The sequence below is a fragment of the Panthera onca genome, chromosome B2, assembly GCF_046562875.1.
Source record: "Panthera onca isolate mPanOnc1 chromosome B2, mPanOnc1 haplotype 2, whole genome shotgun sequence".
NCBI classification, from domain to species: domain Eukaryota; kingdom Metazoa; phylum Chordata; class Mammalia; order Carnivora; family Felidae; genus Panthera; species Panthera onca.
Genome location: NC_138343.1, coordinates 80,876,587 through 80,903,382, shown reverse-complemented (window position 1 = coordinate 80,903,382; position 26,796 = coordinate 80,876,587). Strand labels below are relative to the sequence as shown.

The 26,796-nt window shown below is 37.5% G+C and overlaps 1 protein-coding gene across 8 annotated transcripts in view; it reads left to right on the top strand.

Annotated features, from left to right (window-relative positions):
• Positions 1-1,177: 1,177 nt before the first annotated feature.
• The window catches only part of MAP3K7 (mitogen-activated protein kinase kinase kinase 7), an 85,546-nt gene continuing 59,927 nt past the window's right edge, over positions 1,178-26,796 (top strand). For all 8 annotated transcript variants that reach the window (XR_009605113.3, XR_009605112.3, XR_009605110.3 and 5 more), the window contains exons 1-5: positions 1,178-1,491; positions 17,364-17,474; positions 21,368-21,433; positions 21,925-21,970; positions 23,050-23,188. Coding sequence is in view for 2 of the 8 variants with exons in the window: in XM_060616197.3 (XP_060472180.1) it covers positions 1,372-1,491; positions 17,364-17,474; positions 21,368-21,433; positions 21,925-21,970; positions 23,050-23,188 (482 nt within the window). In the remaining 6 variants the exon portion in view is untranslated. The remainder of the gene's footprint in view (positions 1,492-17,363; positions 17,475-21,367; positions 21,434-21,924; positions 21,971-23,049; positions 23,189-26,796) is intronic.

The window sequence follows — 26,796 nt, the reverse complement described above, 5'->3', positions numbered from 1 at the left end:
TCCCAAATGTGTTTACCTTACTTTTGTACAGCATTTATTGGGTTGGCTGGTCTTTAATTGGAAAGCTCTCCTCCAGTGATATTCTGATCACCATTCCCCTTTCTGTTCCTTTTCTGTCTCTTACAAAAGAGTCTTAGAATTTGACATTTACAGGGTTTTCATCCTTGGTCGGTAAGCCTTCATTTCTAACTCCCAATTTTTCTAGTTAGGCTTCAGGTCAAACCGACTAAATAAAGCTTAATTAAAAGCTAGTTTAAAACTAAAAATTGTGTTGATAGTACAATACAGGCAACACTATCCACCTTGGAGCTACATTGCCTTAGGTTCTACTAGCTTTTGAAATGCATAATTTTTTTCCTCTCTCTGAGCCGGTTTTCTCATGACCTTAAAATGGCAGCCAAAATATTTAATTTGCAAGGGTATTATTAATGATTACATTATAAATGGAAAGGATCTAAGTGCTCCGCACTCGATGCATACAATTAACACAATTCATAACTTCAGATGAATACAAATTATGCCAAGTTATAAATATCTACCTTACCTAATATTAACTTCTGTTCCTGAGCACTCAGTCTACATAGTGTTATTCAGGTTACATGCGCTGGCTCGCTCAGTATTATTTCCCTTAGAATCTCTCATAGCGTCAGGGACTGGCTCAAATCAACAGTAGCAACTCCTTCCTTCCATATACCGCATTGAGGGAAACACATTTTCCACGGCTTCTTAAAGAAATCATTCAGTTTAGCTTAGAGGTGAAAGTGAAAAGTAAGCTTCGTCACAAAAACTGAGTCCAACTCTACTCCACCCGTCTGCAGGTCTCTGAGAGAAAAGGGAGCAGGGTCACAACAGTTTACGAAGCAGACTTGAAACGTTAGTTTTTAACTTTCCCGCAAGTCTCTGAACGACCAACCGCACTGATACTCCGTAAAGCTACGCGCCACTTCCGTTTGCGCATTTTAATTACGTCAGCATATCAGCTCTCGCGGTATCACCCGATGTTGAGGTCCCTTAATAAAGATCTCGCGAAATTTGTTCTACAGCTCCAAGCTAGCCTCACTTTCCCCCACCCCCAACCTGTCCTTCCTTTCCCGGTCTCAATCACAAAATTCTTCCCTCCCCTTTCTTGAGCTCACAGCTCTCCTTCTGTTTCCGATTTCAGGCCGGAACCGGAAGTTCAGTGGGCGGGGCCCGGCGGCGGAAAACGCTGCGGAGCCGGAGCCGGGATTCGGCTGTGGCCACTGCCCCTGTCCCCGCCACGGAGCGCCGTGGCTTCAGGCTGAAGGTCGGTCCGGAGGCGGGTGGGCGCGGGTCTCCCCCGGAGTGTCCGGGTGGCAGCCTCCCCGGGCCCCCCGGGCTCCGCGAAGGATCATGTCTACAGCCTCCGCCGCTTCCTCCTCTTCCTCATCTTCGGCCGGTGAGATGATCGAAGCCCCCTCCCAAGTCCTCAACTTTGAAGAGATTGACTACAAGGAGATCGAAGTGGAAGAGGTGAGTGAGGCCCGGCACGGAGGCGCCTGTCTCCGCCTTTGCCTGGTCCCGACTCTTAAGGTGCTTCCCCGGCCTCTCTGATTCTCGGGGCCCTGCGGAGTCTACCCGGGAGTCCCCACCGAGGCCAGGTGTAGAGGGGACTCTGCGTTCAAATGCTCTGGGAAGCTTTCTTTTTCCCTCATTTCGGCACTCTTGAGTTTGGTCTGTTACCGGAATTCGGTCATCTCAAACACCAAGATGAACTGGTGAGATGTTGTGGAGCACCAGTTCTTATATATGTAAATAGTAAATTCACCAAACACCATGACCGTCCTGGAGTTTAAGTTCACTAAGACTTGGTGTTCTTAAGGGCCAAAGTTTGTATTATGTTCGACTTCTAGCTCAGTGTCTGGTATGTAGTGTGTGCTCGATAAATACTTGGCAAATGTATCATCATGTCTAATGAAGTGTCCGCCTCAGTACTGAATGCTTCTCAGTTTCGCCGATTCGATAGAGCAGTAGTCGTAATATTAAATGTTCTGCCTTCAGTTGGACTAATTTGGATAATTCTTACCATTAGTAATGTAGACTACAGTGAAAAGATGTCTCAAGCAGCATATTCCGAAGAGAAACTTACGATTTCTGTGACGACCGCAGTATAACAGAAATCGCTGTTAGAAGACCCAAATCCATTCTTTATTCTGTAGTAAGTTATTTTAGGGAAAGGTAGTAATATGCTTTTAATATATTGCTTCTTTTCAAATATACATAATAGATTGATTCTAAAAATCATAAAATGTAGAAAAGTAAAAACTGTATCTGTTTTAAACACACATTTTAGAAAGTGTTCAAACTTTGGTTGGAAGTAATACTTATCATGGGCCACCTAGGTGGATTAGTCATTTAAGCAATTGGTTAAGTGTGGACTTATGCTCAGGTCATGATCTCATGATTCCTGGGGTTCAAGCCCTGCCTGGGGCTCTGCGCTGAGAGTGCAGAGCCTCCTTTTGGATTCTCTGTCTCCCTCTCTCTCTCTCTCTCTGCCCCTCCCCCATTCTCTCCCTCTCTCAAAAATAAATAAACATTAAAAAGAAAATACTATCAATTACCACTTACTCATTTTTAAAATTTATTAAATATTTTGCTTAACATATGCCACAAAGAACAATGTGTGGCAAGACCCATGTTACAGGCTTTCAGTGAATTATCTTTACTTTAAAAATCCAAAATTATTTTTAAATAGTGGCAAGCTAAAGTAGCCAGATAATTACCATTCAACAAATACATTTTTTTCTGTGCATATTTTGGAAGAATAATGGATTCCTAAATCATGTCTTTCTATTGCATAAGGTAATCACTGAGAACAATGTCATTTTACAAGATAACATAAACAAGGCCTTTGGAGTTAGAGGGAGGTTCAGTATATCAGGTGTACATACCACTTATTAGCCATGTGATGTGAAGCGAGCTTCCTAACTAACCCCTTTAAGCTTTATAGTTTCCTTAACTATAAAACAGGGATAATAATTTCTATTTAATTTTACCTGTATAACATCCTATTAGACAATATGATCAAAATACCCAACACAGTACCTGACACTTATGACTAGGAAACTGAATTCCAGAGAACAGTAACCTGCTTTAAGGTCACATGCTAAAAGAAGAAGGACCAATATTTTGAAAAGAGAGGGGAATTTATTTATGTGTGGGTGTGTGTTTTCTATTGAGGCTATGATAAATTCCTTTTTCAGAAATGGATAGTTGATCCAGCTTTCATGGCTAACTTTCTTTTTTAAGAATAAAAATTCAGTGAGTCAGTATAAAAGAATTGCAGTTTTTAAATAAGCATTTACGTCTACTCTGTGGCAAACTGCTCTGCTTGTAGACTACAAATTGTTATGTAATAATAACTTGTACTTCATGGTCTAACAAATGCTTCCACAGACTTACATCATTTATTCTTACAGCCTTCATTTTCTCACACTACTTTCTAAAGCATTTTACGTTCTTCTTGGAAGAATGGAAGTTACTGAGGAGAGAGTCATCATTTTACTGCTCTTCCTGGAAAGCCACTTAACTTCTGATTAGACTTTTACATTTCTAAAGATTTTTCTTTCAGTTTAGATATTGTTTCAACCTTTTTTAAGTATATTTAAGACATTCCTGAGGAGTAAATTTTTGTTTTCAAATGAAAATTTCTAGTATTAGCTGGTTCTCTAGTTTAGTTTTTATTTTTGAGTACCCAGTTTATTTTCACTTTAAAGATTGAATTCAGACCTTTCTAACGTTGAAAGTATTACATAATTCCCATTGTATTTGTGCACATTAAAACAGTGTTATATAGGGGCGCCTGGGTGGCGCAGTCGGTTAAGCGTCCGACTTCAGCCAGGTCACGATCTCGCGGTCCGTGAGTTCGAGCCCCGCGTCAGGCTCTGGGCTGATGGCTCGGAGCCTGGAGCCTGTTTCCGATTCTGTGTCTCCCTCTCTCTCTGCCCCTCCCCCGTTCATGCTCTGTCTCTCTCTGTCCCAAAAATAAATAAAAAACGTTGAAAAAAAAAAATAAAATAAAACAGTGTTATATAATACAGAGTGCACTATAGGCATTCAATAACCATTTCTTTTTTTTTTATTTTTTTTAATGTTTATTTATTTCTGAGACAGAGAGAGACAGAGCATGAGTGGGGGAGGGGCAGAGAGAGAGGGGGACACAGAATATGAAGCAGGCTCCAGGCTCTGAGCTGTCAGCACAGAGCCCAACGCGGGGCTCGAACTCACAGACCGTGAGATCATGACCTGAGCCGAAGTCAGACGCTCAACTGACTGAGCCACCCAGACGCCCCTTCAATAACTATTTCTTAACTTAGATTTTACTTTTGGTTAAAATCATAAATAAGAGAAGAAAGATGGCTAGAAACAAAAAGTATTTTTATATTGCTTTCAGTATTTTACATAGTACAAATATGTTGCCTATAAATAGAATCATGTTCTGTATTTCCCAAATAACAGTGTAACTGAAACAGCATTATACTGATTCAGTTAGAAACTATGTATGAAAACTACTCCAACCACAGGCCAAATATGTAGTCATTTAGTAGATATATATCTTTAAGGTATCAGCTGATTCTAATCCATACATTCCTAATTAGTGTAGCACTTCCTAAATTCAGTTCTGATAGCAAATTATGTGAGACCTTGGCCTCAGAAACCTAGGTAGGTACGTAAAAAAAAAAAATCACCTAGTTTTTACCATTCTGGGGCTGAGTGTAGAGAACGTTAGAATAAATTGTGAAGTGTGTACATTGAGGACTAGGTTGCAAGAAGTGGTAAAGGCAGTGTGGTGTGGTAAAAAGTGTACTGGGCTGGGTATTTAAAAAATTTGGATGCCATACCCATTGTGCCATAATATATTTAAGTAACTTGGATCAGGTAATTTCATTTTTCTGGGTCTGATTTCTCATGTGAAGTGAAGGCCTGAACATGATTATTTAAAGTCTCTTCCAGCTCTGAAATGAAAACACATTTATTCCAGTATTAATGCTCTGTTTCCACAATAAGCATCATATGATCTCTTGTGGAAGGTAGTTGGTAACCAACTAATCCTGGTTAGACAGGACAAATATCCCCATTTTACAGATATTGACATTGGTCATAGAGATTGATTTACTAGAAACCTCTTGTGTAGTAAATGGTAGAGCTGAGAATTGAATTTGAGATTTCTTACTCGTGAGTCACTTACTCTTTCTACTAGGTTTACAGTGTTGCTTTGTTTCTTTCTGAAGCACTCTGACCAAACCTTATTCTGAAAATGGAGAAACAAAATACTGATTTCCTTTGCAGTGGTTGGTGCTACGCATGTAATGAACATTCTCTTCTGTGCACAATATTGCTAAGGTACTGTGGAAGATGAACAGAAGAATTCTAGGATTCTCTCCTTGAAATTTTTTATTATTAGGAGACTAGAATAAACACAGAACAGTTAATAATTAACATTTTCAGAACCACTAATTTAGAACTATGACTATAATGTAAACTGAGCACTGAAGCTATAATTTGAAAGTAGGGTTAATCACAGAACACTTTGTTGAATGGAAAATAATTTGAAAATAGATTTGGAATAAAGTAAGCATCATAGATTGGGAAAGGCACAAAGGTGAATTGTCTTTGCAGTTGTTCCCTCCCCTGCCCAGCATGCTTTTCCCTCAAGAACTTCACATGGCTGGCACCTCTCACCATTCAAGTCTCACCTCAAATGTTTATTCCACAGGGAAACTTTCCTTGAGCAACCTAGATTTTGTCACTTCTATTATCCTTTGTGGCACTTACCAGTAAGCAAAATTGTGTGTCCTGCAGCACAATGTAAGGTGCCTTATTCACACTTGTAACCCCAATGTCTAGCACCATGTTTTTCAATAAATATTTGTTGAATGAGTAAATGAAGTTATCACAGCATAATTGTGAGGATTTAGTGCTCATCTAGTTCTTTTACATTGCATGTGATAAAACCAGAGGTTGCAGTAAGTTTGTGATTTGGCTAAGGCAGCATTTACACTAGAAATGAAATCTGATTCTCTTTCCAAATGTTGATTCCATTACTATTATACCTAGCAAATATGTTCATTTGGGGTAAAAAATGCTGTAAAGGGGCAGGTGCTGTAAGTAAACCATGTATTGGTGGGCTTCTACTAAAATATTACAAAGACCCTATTTTTGGCATGGCTGCTTTTTAAAAGGGAGACCCACAGTGTTGACCTCAAGTGTAATCTAAGCAAGGCACATATAATCACTGCATTGTTTATATGTTCTTAAGCTTCATTATAGAGACCCAAAGGTTTTGTTTTAAAGGGAAATCTAGAAAGAACTTTGGCCATGATATTTTGTAGTTTTTAGAGGTAGATGGGCATCTGATATTGGAGAAAAACCTTATTTATAGTGGTCTTCTTAAACTGAGTCTGTAGATTTGTTATACTCAGTATTTAATTGTGGGATATCCAAAATTATTAATAAACTCTTCATGTGAAACTTAATGATCATTGATTTCATTAGAAATCTGGAATTGTTACCACAGTAAAGAGATAGTCACACGATAACTCTTAAATTGTGCCTGTGTAGCTTAGAAGATGACATGGCATGTATTTGAAAGAAAGGCCTACTAACTGGGTCAGGTGTCTATGGCAGGTTTTAAAAGATTGCACAAAAATTCAAAAGTAAGTTTGAATAATAAAAGCTTTACTTTCATGTTATCAAGTCTGTCTTGTCAGCAGATGGCAGTTCTCCTCTGCCACAGTGTATTAATAGATATTGAAGTTCTAAGTTCTGAAATAGTTGGAGGCTCTAAGTTCTAACAAATAAATATATGGTCTATGCTTGTTCTGTCATGTTCCAAATTTCTAGCCAGAGCAGTGGCAACATAGCCAGGATCCATTCACATAGTCCAAAGAGCAGGGCCAAACCAAAGTGACAACTATAGTCACTGAACTAAAAATAACATGAATTGGGGACAATTAAGAAGAATTATTTCATAGTAAATTAAGAACACAAGGTCATCCTTTCCCGTTTAGTGTAGTTCAGGTGGGTTTGTGTTTGTTTTTAATAACATGACTTGGATGAAAGAATAGTCTTCCATCCTGAAGAAATTAGCTTTTTTTTAAATTTAATTTATTTTTTTAAATTTACATTCAAGTTAGTTATATAGTGCAACAATGATTTCAGGACTAGATTCCTTAATGCCCCTTACCCATTTAGCCCACCTCCCCTCCCAAAACCTCTCCAGTAACCCTCTGTTCTCTATATTTAAGAGTCTCTTATGTTTTGTTCCTCTCCCTGTTTTTATATTATTTTTGCTTCCCTTCCCTTATGTTCATCTGTTTTGTATCTTAAAGTCCTCACTGACCCATGAAAAAATGCTCAACATCACTCATCATCAAGAAATTAGTTTTTAAAGGAGTTGCTTTCTTTAAACACACAAAATGAATTCTGATTTTGATACTTGTGCTTTTTAATACTAATTATATGGAAATATTTTACATACTATCTCATATTCTTCTGTTCTATTTTTATTTAAAAAATACATTTAAATCTGCTTTAAAATTTGAGATTAAAGTCGTGGACCCAAAATCACTACACCACAGGGGGAAAGATGCACATCATAAGAGAATTAATCTAAGAATAATTTAGAAAGCATTCATAAATTTAGAAGGAAATAATTCTAGGTTGACTTCCCTTTTAAAACCAAAGTCCTCTTTGCATTCCTCTGTTCTTCTATTTTTACAGATGAGGGACTGTGAAAAATATCTAATATTTATTTCTAGGTTCACCGTTTTGTATGGATGCAAGTGATGGGGAGATACTTATAATTTAGATGTGTGCCCTTTTTTACACTCTTGGTGGAAATTGGTCTTTGGGGAAAGCAGTAAATTCAAAATAATTGTTAATGACCCAATGTGTCAAAGAAACTTAGGTTATTCAGATATGAATGCAATCCAAAAAGCATATTTGATTTGTGAACTTGAATTAGAAGTTAGATTGTAAGTAAAAAGTAACTTCCTTTCCTTGTTTTTAGTTTGAATATGAGGATTTTCATACCTCAGATGCCAGTGTCTCAATTTGCCCTCTATGCCACTCGTTTCTGTCAATCTGTGTTTCAAGAAAAACATTGGGTTGTTCACAAGAATCCCCCTTTTTCTTTCTTCATGCCCAAGATGGCATTTAGTGCTCTGGAAAACTTTGATAAGTAATATCCACAGCAGAGGTGCCTGGGTGGCTCAGTTAGTTGAGCGTTGGACTTCGGCTCAGGTAATGACTAGCATCTGACTTCAGCTAAGGTCATGATCTCGCGGTTCATGGGTTTGAACCCTGTTCTGACAGCTCAGAGCCTGGAGCCTGCTTCAGATTCTGTGTCTCCCTCTCTCTCTCTCTCTCTGCACCTCCCCCACTCGCACTCTGTCTCTCTCAGAAGTAAACATTTAAAAAAAAATAAAAAAGAAAAAAAAATATCCACAGCAGTTGAGGGCTCAGTGATCTATGTGATGGTTTCCACCGAAGTCCCTTGTTTCACCGTTAGTTATGTTTTTAATATAACCTAATATTGTTCTCAAACCAGAATCACCTTCAGAGTTTCTTAAAACACAGATTGCTGTGCCCTACCCTCAGACTCAGTACTTTTGGGTTGGAACCTGGGGATTTATATTTTCCACAAATATCCAGGTCATGCTGATGCTTTTGATCCATTTTGAGAGCCATTGGATTAATGCTTTTGCTGTTTTTGCATTTGCTTTCATTTTGGAAATCTTCCCTTGGCTTCTTGAGATACTCTTCTGGTTTGCTTGCTATATTATTGACTGTTCTTTCCAGTTTTTGCTGCTTCTTTCTCCTCTGTTTTCTAGATATAGAAGTTCTTCAGAGCTCAGTTCCAGTGCCCCATAGTATTTTTTGGTAATCTCTCATCCAGTTGATTGACCAGAAATAATCAACTAAATGCTGATGATTTGCCTGCCTGACTTCTCCTTGACTCATGTTTCTATTTTCTTTCTTGATATCTCCCCTTGGGTATCTAATAGACATCTTAAACTTTGTATGACTAAAACACAACTCTGTGTTATTAAAAAAAAAAAATCTGCTTGCTCTGTTCTTTGTTTTCCTTCATTAAACTGTTGCCTAACCTAGACGTTATCCTTGATTCATCTCTTCCTCTCTGCCCCTCCTGCATACATGCGTGCCATCAGCAAGCTCTTTTGACCCTACCTATAAAACATATCCTGGATCTGCCCGTTTTTCTGCACTGCCTTCAGCCTTGTCCTCACAGCTATTCTTTCTTACTTGGGCTGCTATTAGCCTTCTATCTGGTCTCTGTATATGTTCTAGCTTCCCTAAAATCCATTTTTCACATAAGAGCTAGAATTATTTTTTTAATGTAAAATCGTATCACATCTTTCCTTCTTAAATTTCTCCTGTTGCTTCTTACTGCACTTAGACTGAAATCCAAACTCCTTTTTGTGATGCAGAAAGCCATTCAGGATGTAGATTCTGCCTGTCTCTCCAGTCTTATCTTGTATTTCTCTTCCCTTCTCCCACTATGCACCGCCCACACCAAACACTCCAAGTATTTCTCTAGGTCATCACTAAAATGTCTCCTTTCTCAGTGCGGCTTTACAGGACGACTGTTTAAAATTGGGTGGGGGTAGTGCATACATGTGTGTACACACACACAAGATTTTGTTCCTTTACTTTTTAGCACACTGGTTATTTACCAAATATTACATGTTTTTACTTTGTCTCTCTCCACAAGAATATAAGCAGTAGAAACAAAGATTATGGTTTATTTTGTTCACTTCTATATCTTGAGTGTCTAAGGTAGCACCTAATCTATAGCTGAGGTTGAAATATTATTGAATAGGGAATGAGGGTTTTTTTCCCCTTAGGGCCTTCAGATTACTTGTTTCTTCTTCTTTGGTTGGTTCCTTGTATCATTCAAATATCAAGTTAGTAACCTCCTCAGATAGCCTTCCCATACTATCTGTCCCAAAGCTTCCACCAGTCTCTTTGTCCTATCATCCTTCTTTTTTGTTTTCTACATAGCATTTTTTTGCAATCTGATATTCTTCTTATTCATCTTTTTGCCTATTGATTATCTTTCCCCTCCATTAATTGAAAACACATTCCATGTAGATCATAGTCTTTGTCTTATTTATTGCTATATCTCTGATAAGCTAAATGGTAGCTGAATATAGTAGACGTTCAAAAACTGCTGATTTAAGGAGTAAACAAATGAAGTTCATTGTTTTCTTGGTATGATCCTTACCTTCACACCTTTGAAAGGAGAACTTACCCATTTCTCCCTTGCTTACTGACTAGGCCTTCCCCTTTGGCCTTCATCGATTCTCCAAAACTCAGCTGATCTCTATTTAGCTCCCTGTATTTGAGCTGTCTACTATCCCACAGCCTGAGATACAGGTTCCAACATTTTGCCCAAAACAGCCTCCTCCCTATAGTCCAAGAGACTCTAATTTCAGTTTCTTCACTTTTCTTTTGGCAAGAGTTTTTTTTTGTTTTGTTTTGCAGTTTTTGTTGTTGTTGTTGTTGTTGTTGTTATCATTTCCATATTCTGTTGGGAGAGAGAGAATCCCAAGCAAGCTCCGTGATGTCACCTTGGAGCCTGACACAGGGCTTGATCCCACAAACTGCAAGATCATGACCTGAGCCAAAATGAAGAGTGGGATGCTTAACCAATTAAGCCATCTAGGCCCTCTCCCCTTGCATTTTTAATCATCTGTAGCTTTCCAGGGTGGCTAAGCTGTGTGAGGCTGCCCTCTCTTAAAAATCTCTTTGAGAAGTGGGAAGGATAAGTCCTTTCTGCCCTCAAATTCCTAAGCCTGTCCTGAATCTCTAAGCCTATCCCTGAAGGGGATGAGGTGTTTCTTTAACCACCATTATAGACTTACCTTTGGCTCACTTAAGCTAGTAAGTATTTAAAAAATGATTTAAGTACTGTTGTCTTGAATTTTTTCTCTACCTCACTTTTATTCCATGAAGGCAAAAGTCAATTCTTTTTTTTTTTCTTTTTTTTTTTAACGTTTTATTTATTTTTGAGACAGGGAGAGACAGAGCATGAACAGGGGAGGGTCAGAGAGTGGGAGACACAGAATCTGAAACAGGCTCCAGGCTCTGAGCTGTCAGCACAGAGCCCGACGCGGGGCTTGAACTCATGGACCGAGAGATCATGACCTGAGCCGAAGTCGGCCGCTTAACCGACTGAGCCACCCAGGCGCCCCAAAAGTCAATTCTTTATATATATATATATATATATTTTTTACTCTTAATATCTCTACATTTATGCCACTTGAAAAAATGGAAAGTCTTTTTATTTATTTATTTATTTTTTTATATTGCAGTGTGATGATTTATAAGGAATATACATTTGGTCATCTGAATGACCAAACATAGGGGCACCTATGTGGCTTGGTCGGTTAAGTGTCTGACTTCAGCTCAGGTATGATCTCATGGCTTGTGAGTTCAAGCCCCGCATCAGGCTCTGCTGACAGCTCAGCACCTGGACCCTGCTACAGATTCTGTGTCTCCTCCTCTTCTCTCTGCCCCTTCCTCACTCGTACTCGGTCTCTCTCAAAAATAAGTAAACATTAAAAAAAAAAAAAAAAGAATACAATTATAAAAAATGAATGACCAAATGTGTATTTCTGTCATATATACTTGGTCTTTGTCCACAGTTCCTCATTCACAGCTTCCAAAACTTTCCGAATTTCCTAAGGGAAGAAAAATAAAAATGTTTCTGTTTCTCTCTCTCGTTATGTTGAGGTTACTTTTACATTTACTTATTTTTTTGAGAGACAAAGGGACAGGGCACAAGTTGGGGAGGGGCAGAGAGAGAAGGAGACACAGAACCCAAAGCAGGCTCCAGGCTCTGAGCTGTCAACACAGAGCCTGACGCGGGGCTCGAACTCACAAACTGTGAGAACATGACCTGAGCCGAAGTCGGACGCTTAACCGACTGAGCCACCCAGACGCCCCTGTTCAGGGTACTTTTTAACCCTACTACAGGATGGGGGCTAGTTGCTAGGAGAACCTACTTTTTGGTTAAAGGGTTGGAACTTTCAGTCCCATCCCCCTGACCTCCAAAGAAGGGAGTGTAGAAAGGAGAGGAGCTGGAGGTCAGATCATTTGCCATTGACCAAAGATGTAATCAATCATACCTGTCTAATGAAGCCTCCATAAAAACCCAAAAGGCCAGGGTTGGAGAACTTCCAGGTTGGTGAACACATAGAGGTTCAAGGAGAGTGACTTGCCTAGAGAGGTTATGGAAGCTTTGCACGCTTTCTGCATATCTTGCCCTCTGGTTCTCTTCTATCTGGCAGTTCCTGGGTTATGTCCTTTTATAATAAACTGGTAATACAGTAAGGAAAATGTTTCAGTTTTGTGAGCCACTCCAGCAAATTGATTGAACCCAAGGAGGGAGTCATTGGAACCTCCAATCTGTAGCCATTGGTCAGAAGCACAAGTGACATCCTGGACTTGTGACTGGCATCTGAAGTTGTGGAAGGAGGGACAGTCTTATAGACCTGAGCCCTTAACCTGCAGGATCTGATACTTGTGTCCAGATAGATAGTGTCAGAGTTGAATTGAATTGTAGGACACCCAGCTGGTTGGTATCTGAGAATTTCTTTGGTGGTTTGGGAAAAACCCCTTTCGTTCATTGGAATTAGTATTCAGAATCATTAGATACACAAAGGTTTAATTCTTTAAGCATTGACTCTGCTTCCTTTTTTTTTTTTTTTAATGTACTTGTTTATTTTTTGATTTATATTCAAGTTAGTTAGCATATAGTACAATAATGATTTCAGGAGTAGAATCCAGTGATTCATCCCCTACATATAACACCCAGTGCCTCTAACCTCACTCCTTTGAATTCAGTTATTATTTTTTTTTAATCATGCATTTCACTTTATGTGTACATCCTTAGGCATCTTGTACTTTTCTTTACTATCATTTTATATCTGTTGTTTTACCATACCTGTGAAATATCTTAGACCCCTAACATGAGTGGAGGCTTCTTAAAGCCATTGGCTCTCTTCTTACATAAATGTGCCTGTTTTATATTTCAAAGTGTTTAAAAAATTGCTGCTTTCTTGAGCAAATAGAAGAAGGTTTATCATGTCCTTATTTCTCCACATTTTGTTCCCATGATTTTAAGTTGAAAACTCAGAGTCAGCCATCATCTCAGCACTAGATGGCACTTGTGCATCACAACTAGTCATATAACACCTAACGGTTTTTGTGACAAGCGAATGATCTACAAATACAATGTTTGGAATCCCTACGTGGACTTTACTTAAAATAGGAAAATGAAACAGGAGGACACCTACTAAGTACAGTTGCTTTGTAAATACATGGTTGAAGAATATTTTGAATTCATAATCATTATTTCATTATCATATCAATAGGTAATCTGTTCTCCATCCATACCTTCTTAGTCTAATGTTGCCGTAAAGTTGAAATTTGTTTTAAGACCTGTTTGCTATTCATCATGGTTAATTGTACAGCTCCTTACATTGATTCATACCTAACTCTAAGCACTTATTATTCTTTTGTAGGATATAAGAAACTACATGGTTTTGGTTTGAGTATGAATCCTGTAGATACCACTGAGGAGATTGTAAGCATCTCCCCTTTACTGCTGAGAAAACAGAAGCTCAGAGATGTTACTCTGCCCAGCATTAATAGCTAATAGGTAGAACCTTTATTCAAACTCGAGTCTGTTGGATTTCAGAGCCCGGGTGTGCTCTTTCCATTACTCTGATGGTGCCAGGTTTAGTCAATACCCATTCATGTTAAAGTAACTGGATGACTAGTGCAAATGACTGATGTTGGTTTCTTTCTCATATGAGAGATACAACTCAACACCCAAAGAGCAAAGAACCCAATTAAAAAATGGGCTGAGGGGCGCCTGGGTGGCTCCATCGGTTAGGCGTCTGACTTCGGCTCGGGTCATGATCTCACAGTTCGTGGGTTTGAGCCCCGCATCGGGCTCTGTGCTGACAGCTCAGAGCCTGGAGCCTGTTTCATATTCTGTGTCTCCTCTCTCTCTCTGACTCACCCCTGTTCATGCTCTGTGTCTCTCTGTCTCAAAAATCAATAAACATTTAAAAAAAAAAAAAAAAAATGGGCTGAATACGTAAACAGACATTTTTTTCAAAGAAGACATCCAGATGGCCAACAGACACATGAAAAGATGCTTAGCATCACCCATCATCAGGGAAATGCAAGTCAAAACTATAATGCGATATCACCTCACACCTGTCAGAGTAGCTAAACTCAAAAACAAGAAACAAATGTTGGTGAGGATGTTGAGAAAAAAGGAACCCTAATGCACTATTGGTGGGAATACAAACTGGTATAGCCACTGTGAAAAATAGTATGGAAGCTCCTTAAAAGGTTAAAAATAGAACTGCCTTGTGATCCAGTAATTGCACTATACTGGGTATTTACCCTAAAAAGGGATACATGAACCCTTATGTTTATTGCAGCATTATTTACCATAGTCAAGATATGGAAGCAGCCCAAGTGTCCATTGATAAATGAATGGATAAGGAAGATATGATACACACACACACACACACACACACACACACACACACACACACAAGCGATGGAATATTTTTCAGCCGTAAAAAAAAAAAACAATGAAACCTTGCCATTTGCAACCTGGATAGAGCTAGAGAGTATTATGCTAAGTGAAATAAGTCAGAGAAAGACAGATACCATATGATTTCACTCATGTGTGGAATTTAAGAAACAAAATATAGGCGGCACCTGGGTGGCTCAGTTGGTTGAGCATCTGACATCAGCTCAGGTCATGATCTCACAGTTTGTGAGTTCGAGCCCCTCATTGGGTTTGCTGCTGTCAGCACAGATCCTGCTTCAGATCTTCTATTCCCCTTTCTCTTTCTCTCTCTGTCCCTTCCCCACTTGTGCTTTCTTCTCAAAAATATATAGAACATTTAAAAAATTAAAAAAAAAAAAAAAAAAAGGAGCAAAGGGAAAAAACAAGAGAAATACCAAGAGAGCAAACTGATGGTTACCAGAGGAGAGGTGGATTTATGAAGGGGATTAAAGAGTACACTTATCATGATGAGCACTGAATAATGTGTAGAATTCTTGAATCACTGTAGTGTACACTTGAAGTTAATATAACACCATATGTTAACTATACTGGAATTAAAATTGAAAACAAAAAATAGAGATGACAAAATAAAATAAAATGGAAACATTCAATAAATGTTAACCATTTGGGTGTTTTTATACATTATGTAACATGAGAAATAGCCATACTGTTTTGTGTAATGTATGAAATAGAATTTGAGCTATTGCTAAACTGGCCTTACATCCCCATTTACAGCTACTGTCCTCGTAGTTATTATTGGAACTTACTTCTTACTCTAAAAAGAGTTCTGATGTAAATAATAAATTATCTGATCCGCCCAGCTAGAGCCAACTTTGTTACAGAAGAGCTTTGTGCCCGTGGATTTGTTCTTGTAAGTTTGTCTAAAGTGAAAGCTCCTTGGGGTGTCTGGGTGGCTCAGTCGGTTAAGCATCCGGCTTTGGCTCCGGTCACAATCTCATGGTTCATTGGTTTGAGCTGCACGTAGGGCTCTGTGCTGACAGCTCAGAGCCTGGAGCCTCCTTCAAATTCTGTGTCTCCCTCTCTCTGTGCCCCCTGTTCTGGCATAGAATAGAGTTATATGTGTACATATTAGGATCCTTCACATTCTGGTGTTAACTTCTCTGGGATCAATACGTACTTGTACTTGCTCTTTACTAATATAGCTTTGAGCAAGTTAGTTTACTTCTTTAAAGCTAGAAGCTTTATCTGTAAAATAAGAATAACATTAGTATGTACCTCCTATGGTTGTGTAAATGAGGTAATGTATGAAAGCAAAACATAGAAAGTACATAAATGAGGGGCGCCTGGGTGGCTCAGTTGGTTGAGCGGCCGACTTCGGCTCAGGTCATGATCTCGCGGTCCGTGAGTTCAAGCCCCGCATCAGGATCTGTGCTGACAGCTCAGAGCCTGGAGCCTGCTTCAGATTCTGTGTCTCCCGCTCTCTGCCCCTCCCCCGCTCATGCTGTGTCTCTCTGTCAAAAATAAATAAACTTTAAAAAAAAAAAAAGAAAGTACATAAATGAGAGGTGTGGACAGATATTTCACTTAAGGAAAAAGCATTGCCACAAGGTACTTAGATACATTGGAAGCTGAAAAATTGGAGTAGATGGCACTTAACTAAGGTCATTTACAATAATAAAATCTTAACAAGCTTCAAAATCTATTCTGTTGTTTTTATATTATGGCAAATTTCAAACATTTGTAAAAGTAAAGCAAATAGCATGAGAGAGCAATGAACCCATGAGGTCCCTATCAGTTAGCTGTCAACAATAATAAAATACATGGCCAACCTTTTATAACTTAAAAAAAATAACTTTAATGAAATATTTTACATATTATGAAATTCACCAATTTGAAGTATTCGGTCATTTGTACAAATATGCCAAGTTATGCACCCATCATCATAAATCAGTTTTCAGACATTTTCACCCCCTTGGTAATATTCCTCCTACCCATTTACAGTTAATCCCAATTTTCACTCTCAGTTCTAGGCAACCACTGATCTACTTTCTATCTCTATGGATTTAACTTTTCTGGACATTTCACGTCAGTGGAATCATAGTGTGTGGTCTCTTGTATGTAGCTTCTTTCATTTAGCACAGTGTTTTTTGAAGTTCATCCATGTTGTAGCATTTATCAATCAGCAGTTCATTTCTTTTTCTTGATGGATTCCAAGTGTATTCCATTATATAGGTAATACTAAGTTTTGTCTACTGTCACAGGGGCCAATCTTTTATCATCTGTATTTTTGTCCTTTCCCCTCTGTTTCATACCCCTACTGAATTATTCAAAAGCTATTTTTAATTTCATAAGTATGATAGCTTAAACACCGATTGTATGTTCCTGCTTTTTTTTTTTCTTTTCCCAAACCATCTCTCTCTCTCCTTGTTTATCTTGTCTCTTTTCTTTTCTTTTCTTTTTTTTTTTCTTCTTGTTCCAGGAGTCTTTTTTATTTGTTGTTTTGGTTTTACTTGACAATGAAGAGCTGTCTAGGTCATAAACTTTCAAAAGATAGAGACAAGTTCATTATTTTCTCACTTCAGTGAAACTTCATACATGCTCAGTGGCAAATCCAGGGAGTGATGATTTCTAAAATCTTTTCCAAATCTTTCAAGTCAGCTTCAGTGTTATATGTTGGGCTGGATCTATTTATTTCTGATTCTCATGGGTGATTTTTTGTTGTTGTTGTTGTTGTTGTTGTTGTTGTTGTTTTTTAACTCAGGTTGTTGGAAGAGGAGCCTTTGGAGTAGTCTGCAAAGCTAAATGGAGAGCAAAAGATGTTGCCATTAAACAAATAGAAAGTGAATCTGAGAGGAAAGCTTTTATTGTAGAGGTAAGTTGAGATCTTATTTCCGTTGTGTAATTCTTTACCTAAGATACTCTATGAATTTAATATTGTGAAAGAAGTTGTTTCTCAGTTGTCACTTCTCTGTATACTTCAACTTCAGCAATTTGGTAGATCCAGAGATAATGCCATGGAAACATTTTTCATTCACACTCTTAATTCTGATTAAAAAGTAGAGGAAAAGACTCTTAACTAACTACATAAATGAATCATCCCTTTATTAAAATATAGTCTCATCCATGTGATTCAGATCTATTTCAAGACACAGAATTTAAATTTTAAAATAGAAAAGAAATGATATTTTCTCCCATTATCTAAAATTAAGGGAAATTTTATGCATTCATTTTTGACTGAATATTTTTAGAAATTCAAATGAGATCATTTTACAGGGAAAAATTTCAAATTTGATTATTTCACATTTAGCATGAAAATCTACAACTATTCTCTTACAGATTTGATGATGGAGAATTCAGTAATTGAGATTATTCTATTGTCAGATTTATTCTTAATTTTGTACTATGTTGTATATTAAATTATAGTAGTTCATTAAGTCCGGTTTTGGGGTGCCTGGGTGGCTCAGTCGGTTAAGGGTCTGACTGGTTTCTGCTCAAGTCATGAACTCATGGTTTGTGGGTTAGAGCCACATGTCAGGCTCTGAGACGTTCTTGCAGAGCCTGCTTGGATTCTTTCTCTCTTTGCCCCTTTCCAACTCATGCACAGCTCTCTTCTGCCTCTCTCTCTCAAAAATAAACTTTAAAAAAATATCAGTGGTTTTATCACTTTTTAACCAGTGGATAAGTGGTCTTTATCTTACAAACCTTTCTGAATTTATGTTTGTGATTATATTTAATTATAATTTCAAAATATACTTTATGATATTTTTAAATGTATAACATGGAGACTGAGAACCTAGTTGGGATATGACGAAGTGGATTTTTGTAATTAATTGAATGAGTTGAGAAATGCTGATAGTTTGGGGTCATCATGAAGAAAAGATGATCTCTAATAGTATGCTCCGAGAGTCTGGCCTCAGCCTTGCCTTACTCATGATATTTGTTTATGGTTTAGATAAGGTCTAAAAGTGTATTGGCACTTTCACAAAACTAGGTAAAAGCATATGTGTTAAACACTAGGAATCAGGACTTGAAAAGATTATAATAGCTTGGATAAAAATTTTTTATCAAGGTTATATATACATATAATTGAGATTGTCAGATAGTCCACATATTCTTTTTTTTTTTTCTTTTTTTAAAGCTTTATTTTATGTACCATAAAATTCACCTGTTGGAAGTACAACTGAATGGTTTTTAAGAGATTCACAAGGTTGGGACACACTTCTTCCTTCATTAGTTCTGAGACCTTGGGCTCCAGTCTCCCACAAAGCAATTGGTCTTCCCTCTACCCCACCTCCTCTGTGTGTCTCTCTCACCTTCAAATTCAATTTCTTTCATTTACAGATCTTTAACTCCCTTGCCTGCAGCCAATCCCTTCTAATCCCATCTCTCAACTCCAGATAGTTTATCAGAGACACATCTCTTCCAGAGAGACATTCAGACATGAGAATTTAAAAATAAAATAAATAGGGGCGCCTGGATGGCTCAGTTGGCTGGGCGTCCAACTTCGGCCCAGGTCATGATCTCGCAGTCCGTGAGTTCGAGCCCCCCATTGGGCTCTATGCTGACAGCTCGAAGCCTGGAGCCGGCTTCAGATTCTGTGTCTCCCTCTGTCTCTCTGCCCCTCTCCTGCTCGTGCTCTGTCTCTCTCTCAAAAATAAGTAAAAAAAATTTTTAAGTGTAAAAATAAAATAATTAATAAAGACTTTATAGCACTAGCCCAGTGTGCACCTCCCCTATGAAAACCACGTGATGAATTCTATCAGGTCACTTCTGGAAAGACCTTGGCTCTTCCTTTATATATTATCATCCTACCTAAAAAGAGCAATAGGTGTTCTCACAGGCTGCTACCTTCAATCCATCATCCCTTCCACTGAGTTATGTCTCTCAGACAAACTTTCAGTAAGACCCAGACAGAGAGCCTGGTTCAGACTCCTTTGTGTCATCACCCTGGCCTCTGCCCCCAACAAGTGAGTACAGTACTTTTGGTTGAAGGCCTAGGCTCCCAACAACCACAGCCTAGACTTTCTCAAACCAAGGAGAGAAGGAGGGGAAGAAACTAGAGGAGAGAGATGCACACTGGGCTTTGGATCAGCCACATTGGATGTGAGTCCTCTACATGTTCTTACTTTGAAAACTTTTATTCCCTTACCCTCCTTCCCATCAAGTTTTCTGCTTCTCAGAGGCAACTACTTTGAGCTCATTCCTTACTTTTCTTTGGTATCCCCCAATCCAGAGACTCTTTGCTATATCAAAGAAACAGCCTCTAATCTTTGGGATGATACAGAGGCATCACTAAGCTGTTTGAAGTCAGGAAGGGAGGGAATCTTTGGTCTACCTTTCAGCCAGTCTCTCTCTTCCATTATTGCCTTATTTGCATAGGTACCTGGTACTCCCAACCCTTTGGAGATTTTATGAGATAAATCTCATTGCTTCTCATTTTCTCTTTTCTTTTCTTTTTTTTTTTTTTAGATCTGCTGTGTCCGATACTGCTAATCATTTGCTTTCCAACTTCAAAAATGTGTTGTTGTCTTCTCATTTCACATTCTCTTTATACTTCTTTGTGCCTTGAAAAAATGCCTTTAATGTCTTAGTAGGATTTGAGGAGGGAGCAGGAATACTTACATAATCTGCTATCTGAAGCTCAGTCCTGAACCTTAAGATGAAATATAATAAATATGTATTTATAATAAATGAATATAATAAATAGTGATATTCTTGTGTTAGGACTGAAAATACACAGATGTTGGCTGTAGAAAAATATAGCTTTCTACTAGCATATAGTAAAAAGGTTTATCTTTTTGGACTTCATATGAGCCAGCAGTATAATGTAAATAATAAGAGGAAGAGAAAGGAAAAGACATAAAAGAGAGAAGAAAGAGAGTAAGGTGCAGTTTGGAGGGACACATAAACAGATGTTTGAGATGTAGAGCAAGAGAAACAGTATAGCCAAACCTCTCACTGACCTTAGTGTGATTCATTGGATTGGGGAAGATTAAAGCTGGAAGTAGGAAGAATAGCTAGGAGAACACACGGCAATTACTACAGCAGTCATGTTACTAAGGCAATGGTAGTGGGAATGCAGAGGAGGCAATTAATTCAAGAGATAGGAGAAGGAAATAGGGAAGACAGCACACATATGCAGAAAGAGTGCAGATTTTAAGTCAGATAAACCAAAGTTCAAACCCTGGCTATACCACTTCCTAGCTGTACGATATTTAACAGCTCACTTAACCCTCTCTGAGCTTTATCTTAAAGGTCCCTCTTCTTTTAAGGTAGAAATGACAATACCTACCTTGCAGAGTTGTGAGAATTATATGGTATCTATAAAGTACCCCCCAATGCCCGGCACAGAGTAGATAGATTATTCAGCCATAGTTATGAAGATGATGACAATGACAGGGCTTCTTCTGGCTTCAATAACTCAGCTCAGTGCCATCTCTGGGATAGTGTCCTAACATTTCTTGGCAAAGTTTATTCTTATTTGTACTTACCATGACTTGTTCATAACTCCTGTTACAGCACTTTGCACATTACCTTAATTATTTGTTTACATGTCCATCTCTCAATTAAAGCGTGAGAGCTCTAGGGCAGGGAATCTTTGCCATCCTGGGCAGGCATTTATGACCACAGTGCCTGCTTACATAGTGAATGATGATAGTTGAGTGATTGAACTAATGTTTTGTACAACCATGAAATTACAATGATGCTGTGAAATCAGTTTCTCATAAGTTAGCACCTTTTAAAAGAAACCTTAATTTGTTACAGCTTCGACAGTTATCCCGCGTGAACCATCCTAATATTGTAAAGCTGTATGGGGCCTGCTTGAATCCAGTAAGTTTGTCACTTTTTCATTGTCACCCATCTGTAAGCAGTGACACGGTAAATGTTTGAGGGGATGTAGTTTTTGAAGCTGTTTTGATCTGTTAGATTATTTCAAAAAAATTGCACTTTATGTATTTGTTTCTAGTCTGTTAACAACACAGTATATTGGAGGAATTATCTTAGGTGGTCTCATCCAGTAAACTCATCGTGTTATGAGATTTATGACATCCTGTGACAGCATCTACTCAGCACTGGAGAAAGTTCTCAAAGATCTTGTGATTATGTGTTCACATTCATTTCCACTCTTAGACAGTGGGCCCCTTGTATAGAAGACAGAGTCTTGGGTCCCCTTTTCTTTCCGTTAATACCATTCACATACTAGAGACCAAAAGAATTTTTAATGCATTTATAAAATTAAAGATTGAACTGAACTATCTGGCCCAAATCACGTAAGGTGCCACAACACTGTAGTTAATTATTCTGACATGTGTTTCTTTTAGGTGTGTCTTGTGATGGAATACGCTGAAGGGGGCTCTTTATATAATGGTGAGTGTCATTAGACTTGTCTTTATCTAGTAGAATAAAATCATTGAAGAGATCTTAATATACACTGTTAGTTGCTTAATGTTCTTCACAGTTTACCCTCAGAATCCCAAAAGGAGGTAATTAAAAAAAAATCTGCTAAAGATTAGAAATGAAAAGATGAAATGCTACAGCATTGGTATATGAAATTTAGAAGTCTAAGTGGTACTTTTCATAATACTAAAAGCATTTAAGTAAGGTAAAATTTGCTTTTTAAACAGATTTTAAAATATCTTCATACTTTTATTAGTGTTTTTGTTTTTTGCCCTCTCTTAGCTTTGAGCCTCCTCATTTGAGAACTCTTTAACCATACTTCCATTTCATTCTGCATAATTTGCTCTCTTCAGAAAAATAAAATTGTGAAAACTCCCTTCACAGAACGTTTTAACAATGAAGGACACTGTGTCATTTAGTTATTTTTATAGAACAGAGCTAACTTTTTCACTCTTGCAAAACACCAGTGTAGTAAATATATTGTTGCATTTATATAAAATAAATTGTTGCATTCTATTTTTTAAGTTAGTATTTTATTTAAATTTTTATTTATATTTACCGTGTTCATCATTGTTAATGGGTAGCTCTCATACTCCATTGTTTTATTTGATTGAACTATTTCTAGTTTTTAGCTATTGTAGAAAGCATAATTGTAAACATCTTGATTTACATTGTTTTATTTCCTTCTGTACTACTTCTCTATATTTCTGTTACAATAGTATACTATCATATTGTTTATAATTTACATTATTTTGTGAAAGACAGTATCTATCAGTGGAAAAGTGGTAATATATATTGATTTTGCTAGATAGAGCATATATATAACCTTTACTAGAAGTACTATTAGATTTTAGGTATTTATGTGGTATGTATCCATTTGAAATTACTAGATATTTCTATCTTTATATTTAGAAAATAATTAAAAGCAGGACTGATGGGAACATATGTAGAAATAGACCTGGTCATGTGTTCCGACAGTGCTTGCATTCACCCTGTGTCTTTTGTTATATGCAATAAAGTTCTTTTTAGTTTGTGCCTTTCTTTTGCAGTGCTGCATGGTGCTGAACCATTGCCATATTACACTGCTGCCCACGCAATGAGTTGGTGTTTACAGTGTTCCCAAGGAGTGGCTTATCTTCACAGCATGCAACCCAAAGCTCTAATTCACAGGGACCTGAAACCACCAAAGTAAGTTCTAATAGTGCCGTGTCTCGCTCTCCTTCTCTCTCTCTCTCTCTCCATCCCTCCACCACACCACTCCCTCCCCCCCACCACTTTCTAATTCAAGCTAATTGTTGCACATGATTTTCTCTTTTCTCTTCCCTTTGGCTTGTTTGAGAGTGTTTATTTTTAACTCACCTTCATTATTTAGTTATTTAAGCTTGCATTTTAAAATGTTCTCTTTAGTAGGATTTTAATTTTAGTTGAATTTTTATTTTTAATAATTCTTGCTATGGATTTGCAAACTTCTAGAATTGGTAAGGCTATAAATTTATTTTGTGCCTGCTGTATATATCATTGCCCCTAGACAGTTCCATGAGATCAGAGACAAGTTTGTCTTGTTCCCTACTATATCCCTAACAGCTAGCACAATGTCCACACATAGTAGACATTTTACAAAAATTTACAGAGTGGTTATTATTTGCCCTTTTAGAGGAAGGCAAAAGAACGTTTCTGGCATCTGGGTAGAAATTGAAAATCTTCTGGATTTCTCCATATTGAGGATCCTAGGATCACAATTCCCTGAATAAGTATTTTAAAGGGTGAAACTTTGGGTTTTTTTTTTTGTTTATATAGGTATTCAGTTAAAGAAAACATACAGGTATTGTCCCCTTTTCTCTCTGATTATTTTCTTCTTTATCCACTTGTGACAGAGTCTCCACATGCCATTCTCTCGTTCTCTACCCCCAGCCACCACATCAGCCTCATATAAGAGGTTTCCCCTAGGAAATCAGTTTCAAGTATTCCGTTCTCTTGATGCAGGTTTAAAGCATTAAAGTGCCCCTTCTGGGTACAACTTGTCACTCTCATGTCTAATCTGATACATTCTACATAGGTTTCAGCTCTTGGAATCACTTGTTCTCACTAGTGTACCTTATTTCTACTCCCAGGCTTAAACTGATTTCTCTTTCCCCAGGTCCCTGGTCAAATAATGTTTAAGACCCAGATTCATGACACCTTTATTTTTTTAACTTGACTCCAGAGGCTAGTACCTTAGCAACCTGTTTTGCCTAGTGAAGAAGAAATCACTTTGTCTTTTTTTTTTCCTGTTTATGAAGATCGAGTCCTGTTTTTCCTCTCTTAATTAACATACAGCTGAATTATCAAAACAAACTCATGAGAATCATAGCTCTTATCCAACAACAAATTGACTATTGATTCAAAGGATCCGGGCAAGCATCAGGTACAAAGCATCTTTTTTCTGGAGAAGCCAGAAACCATCAGATGGAACTTCCAAAAATATCCCTTTTCTTCTATTAGGGCATGTTTTGGCTTTGGAATAACAAAACAATGTACATGAAAATACAAAAGGAAGTCCTTTCAGTTTTCCAATATCTTTTCTATTCCATAATTATACAACTTAAGTGACTGCCTTCATTCTCCATCTACCTATACCCCATAAATCCATAAATGTTAGGTTTATTTAGCCAACCTACTTAGACTGGATATGTCCTACTAAAATCATTTGTGAATAGGAACTCTTCCTTTTGTCTTAAATACCATCAGTATACTTACAAGAAGTCTGGCCTAAGTCATTCATTCCTCTTGGTCATCCTTCTGATTGTACTCATCCTATAGTATTGCAGATTGTCTTTGGGGCACTTAATGCACAAATTGGGCTTTAGAGTTAGAATTGATTTTTCAGAATGTAGTGAGGAGAAGAAAATTCTTTGGAATGGCTATGCTTACATAAATAATTATATATACAAGTCCACATGCTCTATTATTATCACTGGAAAACTGAATTCTGTGGTCGAGAGGAGTTCCACAGAATGGGTGACTCAGTCGGTTAAGCTTCCAACTCGATTTCAGCTCACGTCATGATCTCATGGTTCGTGAGTTCAAGCCCCACATCAAACTGTGCACGGACAGTGTGGAACCTGCTTGAGATTCTCTCTCTCTCTCTCTCTCTCTCTCTCTCTCTCTCTCTCTTTCTCTCTCTCTCTCTCTGCCTGCCCCCCCCCCTCAAAATAATTGAACTTAAAAAAAAAAAGGCAACTGATGATTTGGTTAGGTGTTTTATAGAATATCGACTTGTGTTTGTACCCCTATTTTATTCTTCTTTTGCAGGTTCATTTGTGTAATACTTCAGAAATAAAAATGTGTTTTGGTCCCAGCTGTGTGAATGAATGTAAGCCTGCAAAGATCACTTAGGTTCATATTTCAGTGAACCTTGAATGTCATGCTCATGGCTGATGACCTATCAAAATCTTATGAGTAAAGGAGTACTAATTGTAATAATAATAATAATATAAAAGTCATTCAGAATAAACTACCTTGATATACCAATATGAAACAAGGAAACCAGTTAGAGTTCTTATCTTGGGTAAAGAGTAGAGCTGGAACAAGAACAGTAAAACAGGAAACTTTTTGTTGAAGGACATATAAAGATAAATTGCATTTAACATTCTTTCCACTTCAGTTAGCATAGAAGTATTTGTGACCTAATGCAGATGTATATAGTAGTTTATCTGGTTTATCCTAGTCATGCTGGACTGAAAAGAAACTCTCCAGTTAGAATTTTAGTATAAAATTATATACAAAGAATTTATAAAATTTATAATTTGAATAAATTCCATTTCTGCTTTCGAATATTACTACAATGTGATGGTACAGATTATCTTTATTTTCTGTTTGTCATGAAGAGGAAAACCTAAGTAAGAGCATGCTACTTGGTGATTGTACTTGGTTAATAAAGCACTTAGGAAAGGCAGAATCTTAAGTTCAGAAAATTTTTCTGGAAATCTTTCATTAGGTCATTTTAACTGTAATAGAGTTATGTTCCTCCTGTACACACGTTCTAAACATAAAAAAAATTTTTTAGAAGGACGTTAAAAGTAAGGACATTTAAGGAGTGCTTGGGTACCTCAGTTGCTTAAGCATCTGACTTCAGCTCAGTTCATGATCTCATGGTTTGTGGGTTCAAGCCCTACGTCAGGCTTTGTCCTGACAGCTCAGAGCCTGGAGCCTGCTTTGGTTTGTTTCTCCCCCTCTTTCTGCCCCTCCCCCACTCGCACTCTGTCTCTGTTTCTTAAAAATGAATAAACGTTAAAAAAAATTTTTTCTTAATAATAAGGACATTTAAAATAAAGATCATTTTTCCTTCTATATTGGTTTATTTTACCTTTTTTCTTTAATTAAAGTGTATGTTGTTATTTTCAAATAAATATATTCATGATTGAAAACAAATTCAAAAAGCACATAAAAATATAAAGCAATATTTTCCTGTTTCTGCTCCTCAAAGGTAACCTCGGTCTTATTTCATTTTTTAAGCATGTATGGGTTATGTTATGTATAATGTTGCTTTTTTTCACTTACATGGACATCTTTTCATGTCAGTATATTCAGATATTTACCTCTTTATTTTTAATAAACAGAATTTCTTATTACTTTCTAAGCAAGTATTTGAAACTATTTCTGTTCATGTAAGCAATCTTAGACTTGGAAGACTTGATTTTTAGAGCTGTTTTCAGAAAATACAATGCTACTGAATCACTTGACATTTTGAGATTCTGTATAGTTTTCAATGCCCAAAATTGGTGCCTCTCAAACTTTCCCACTGCGTAGAACAAAGT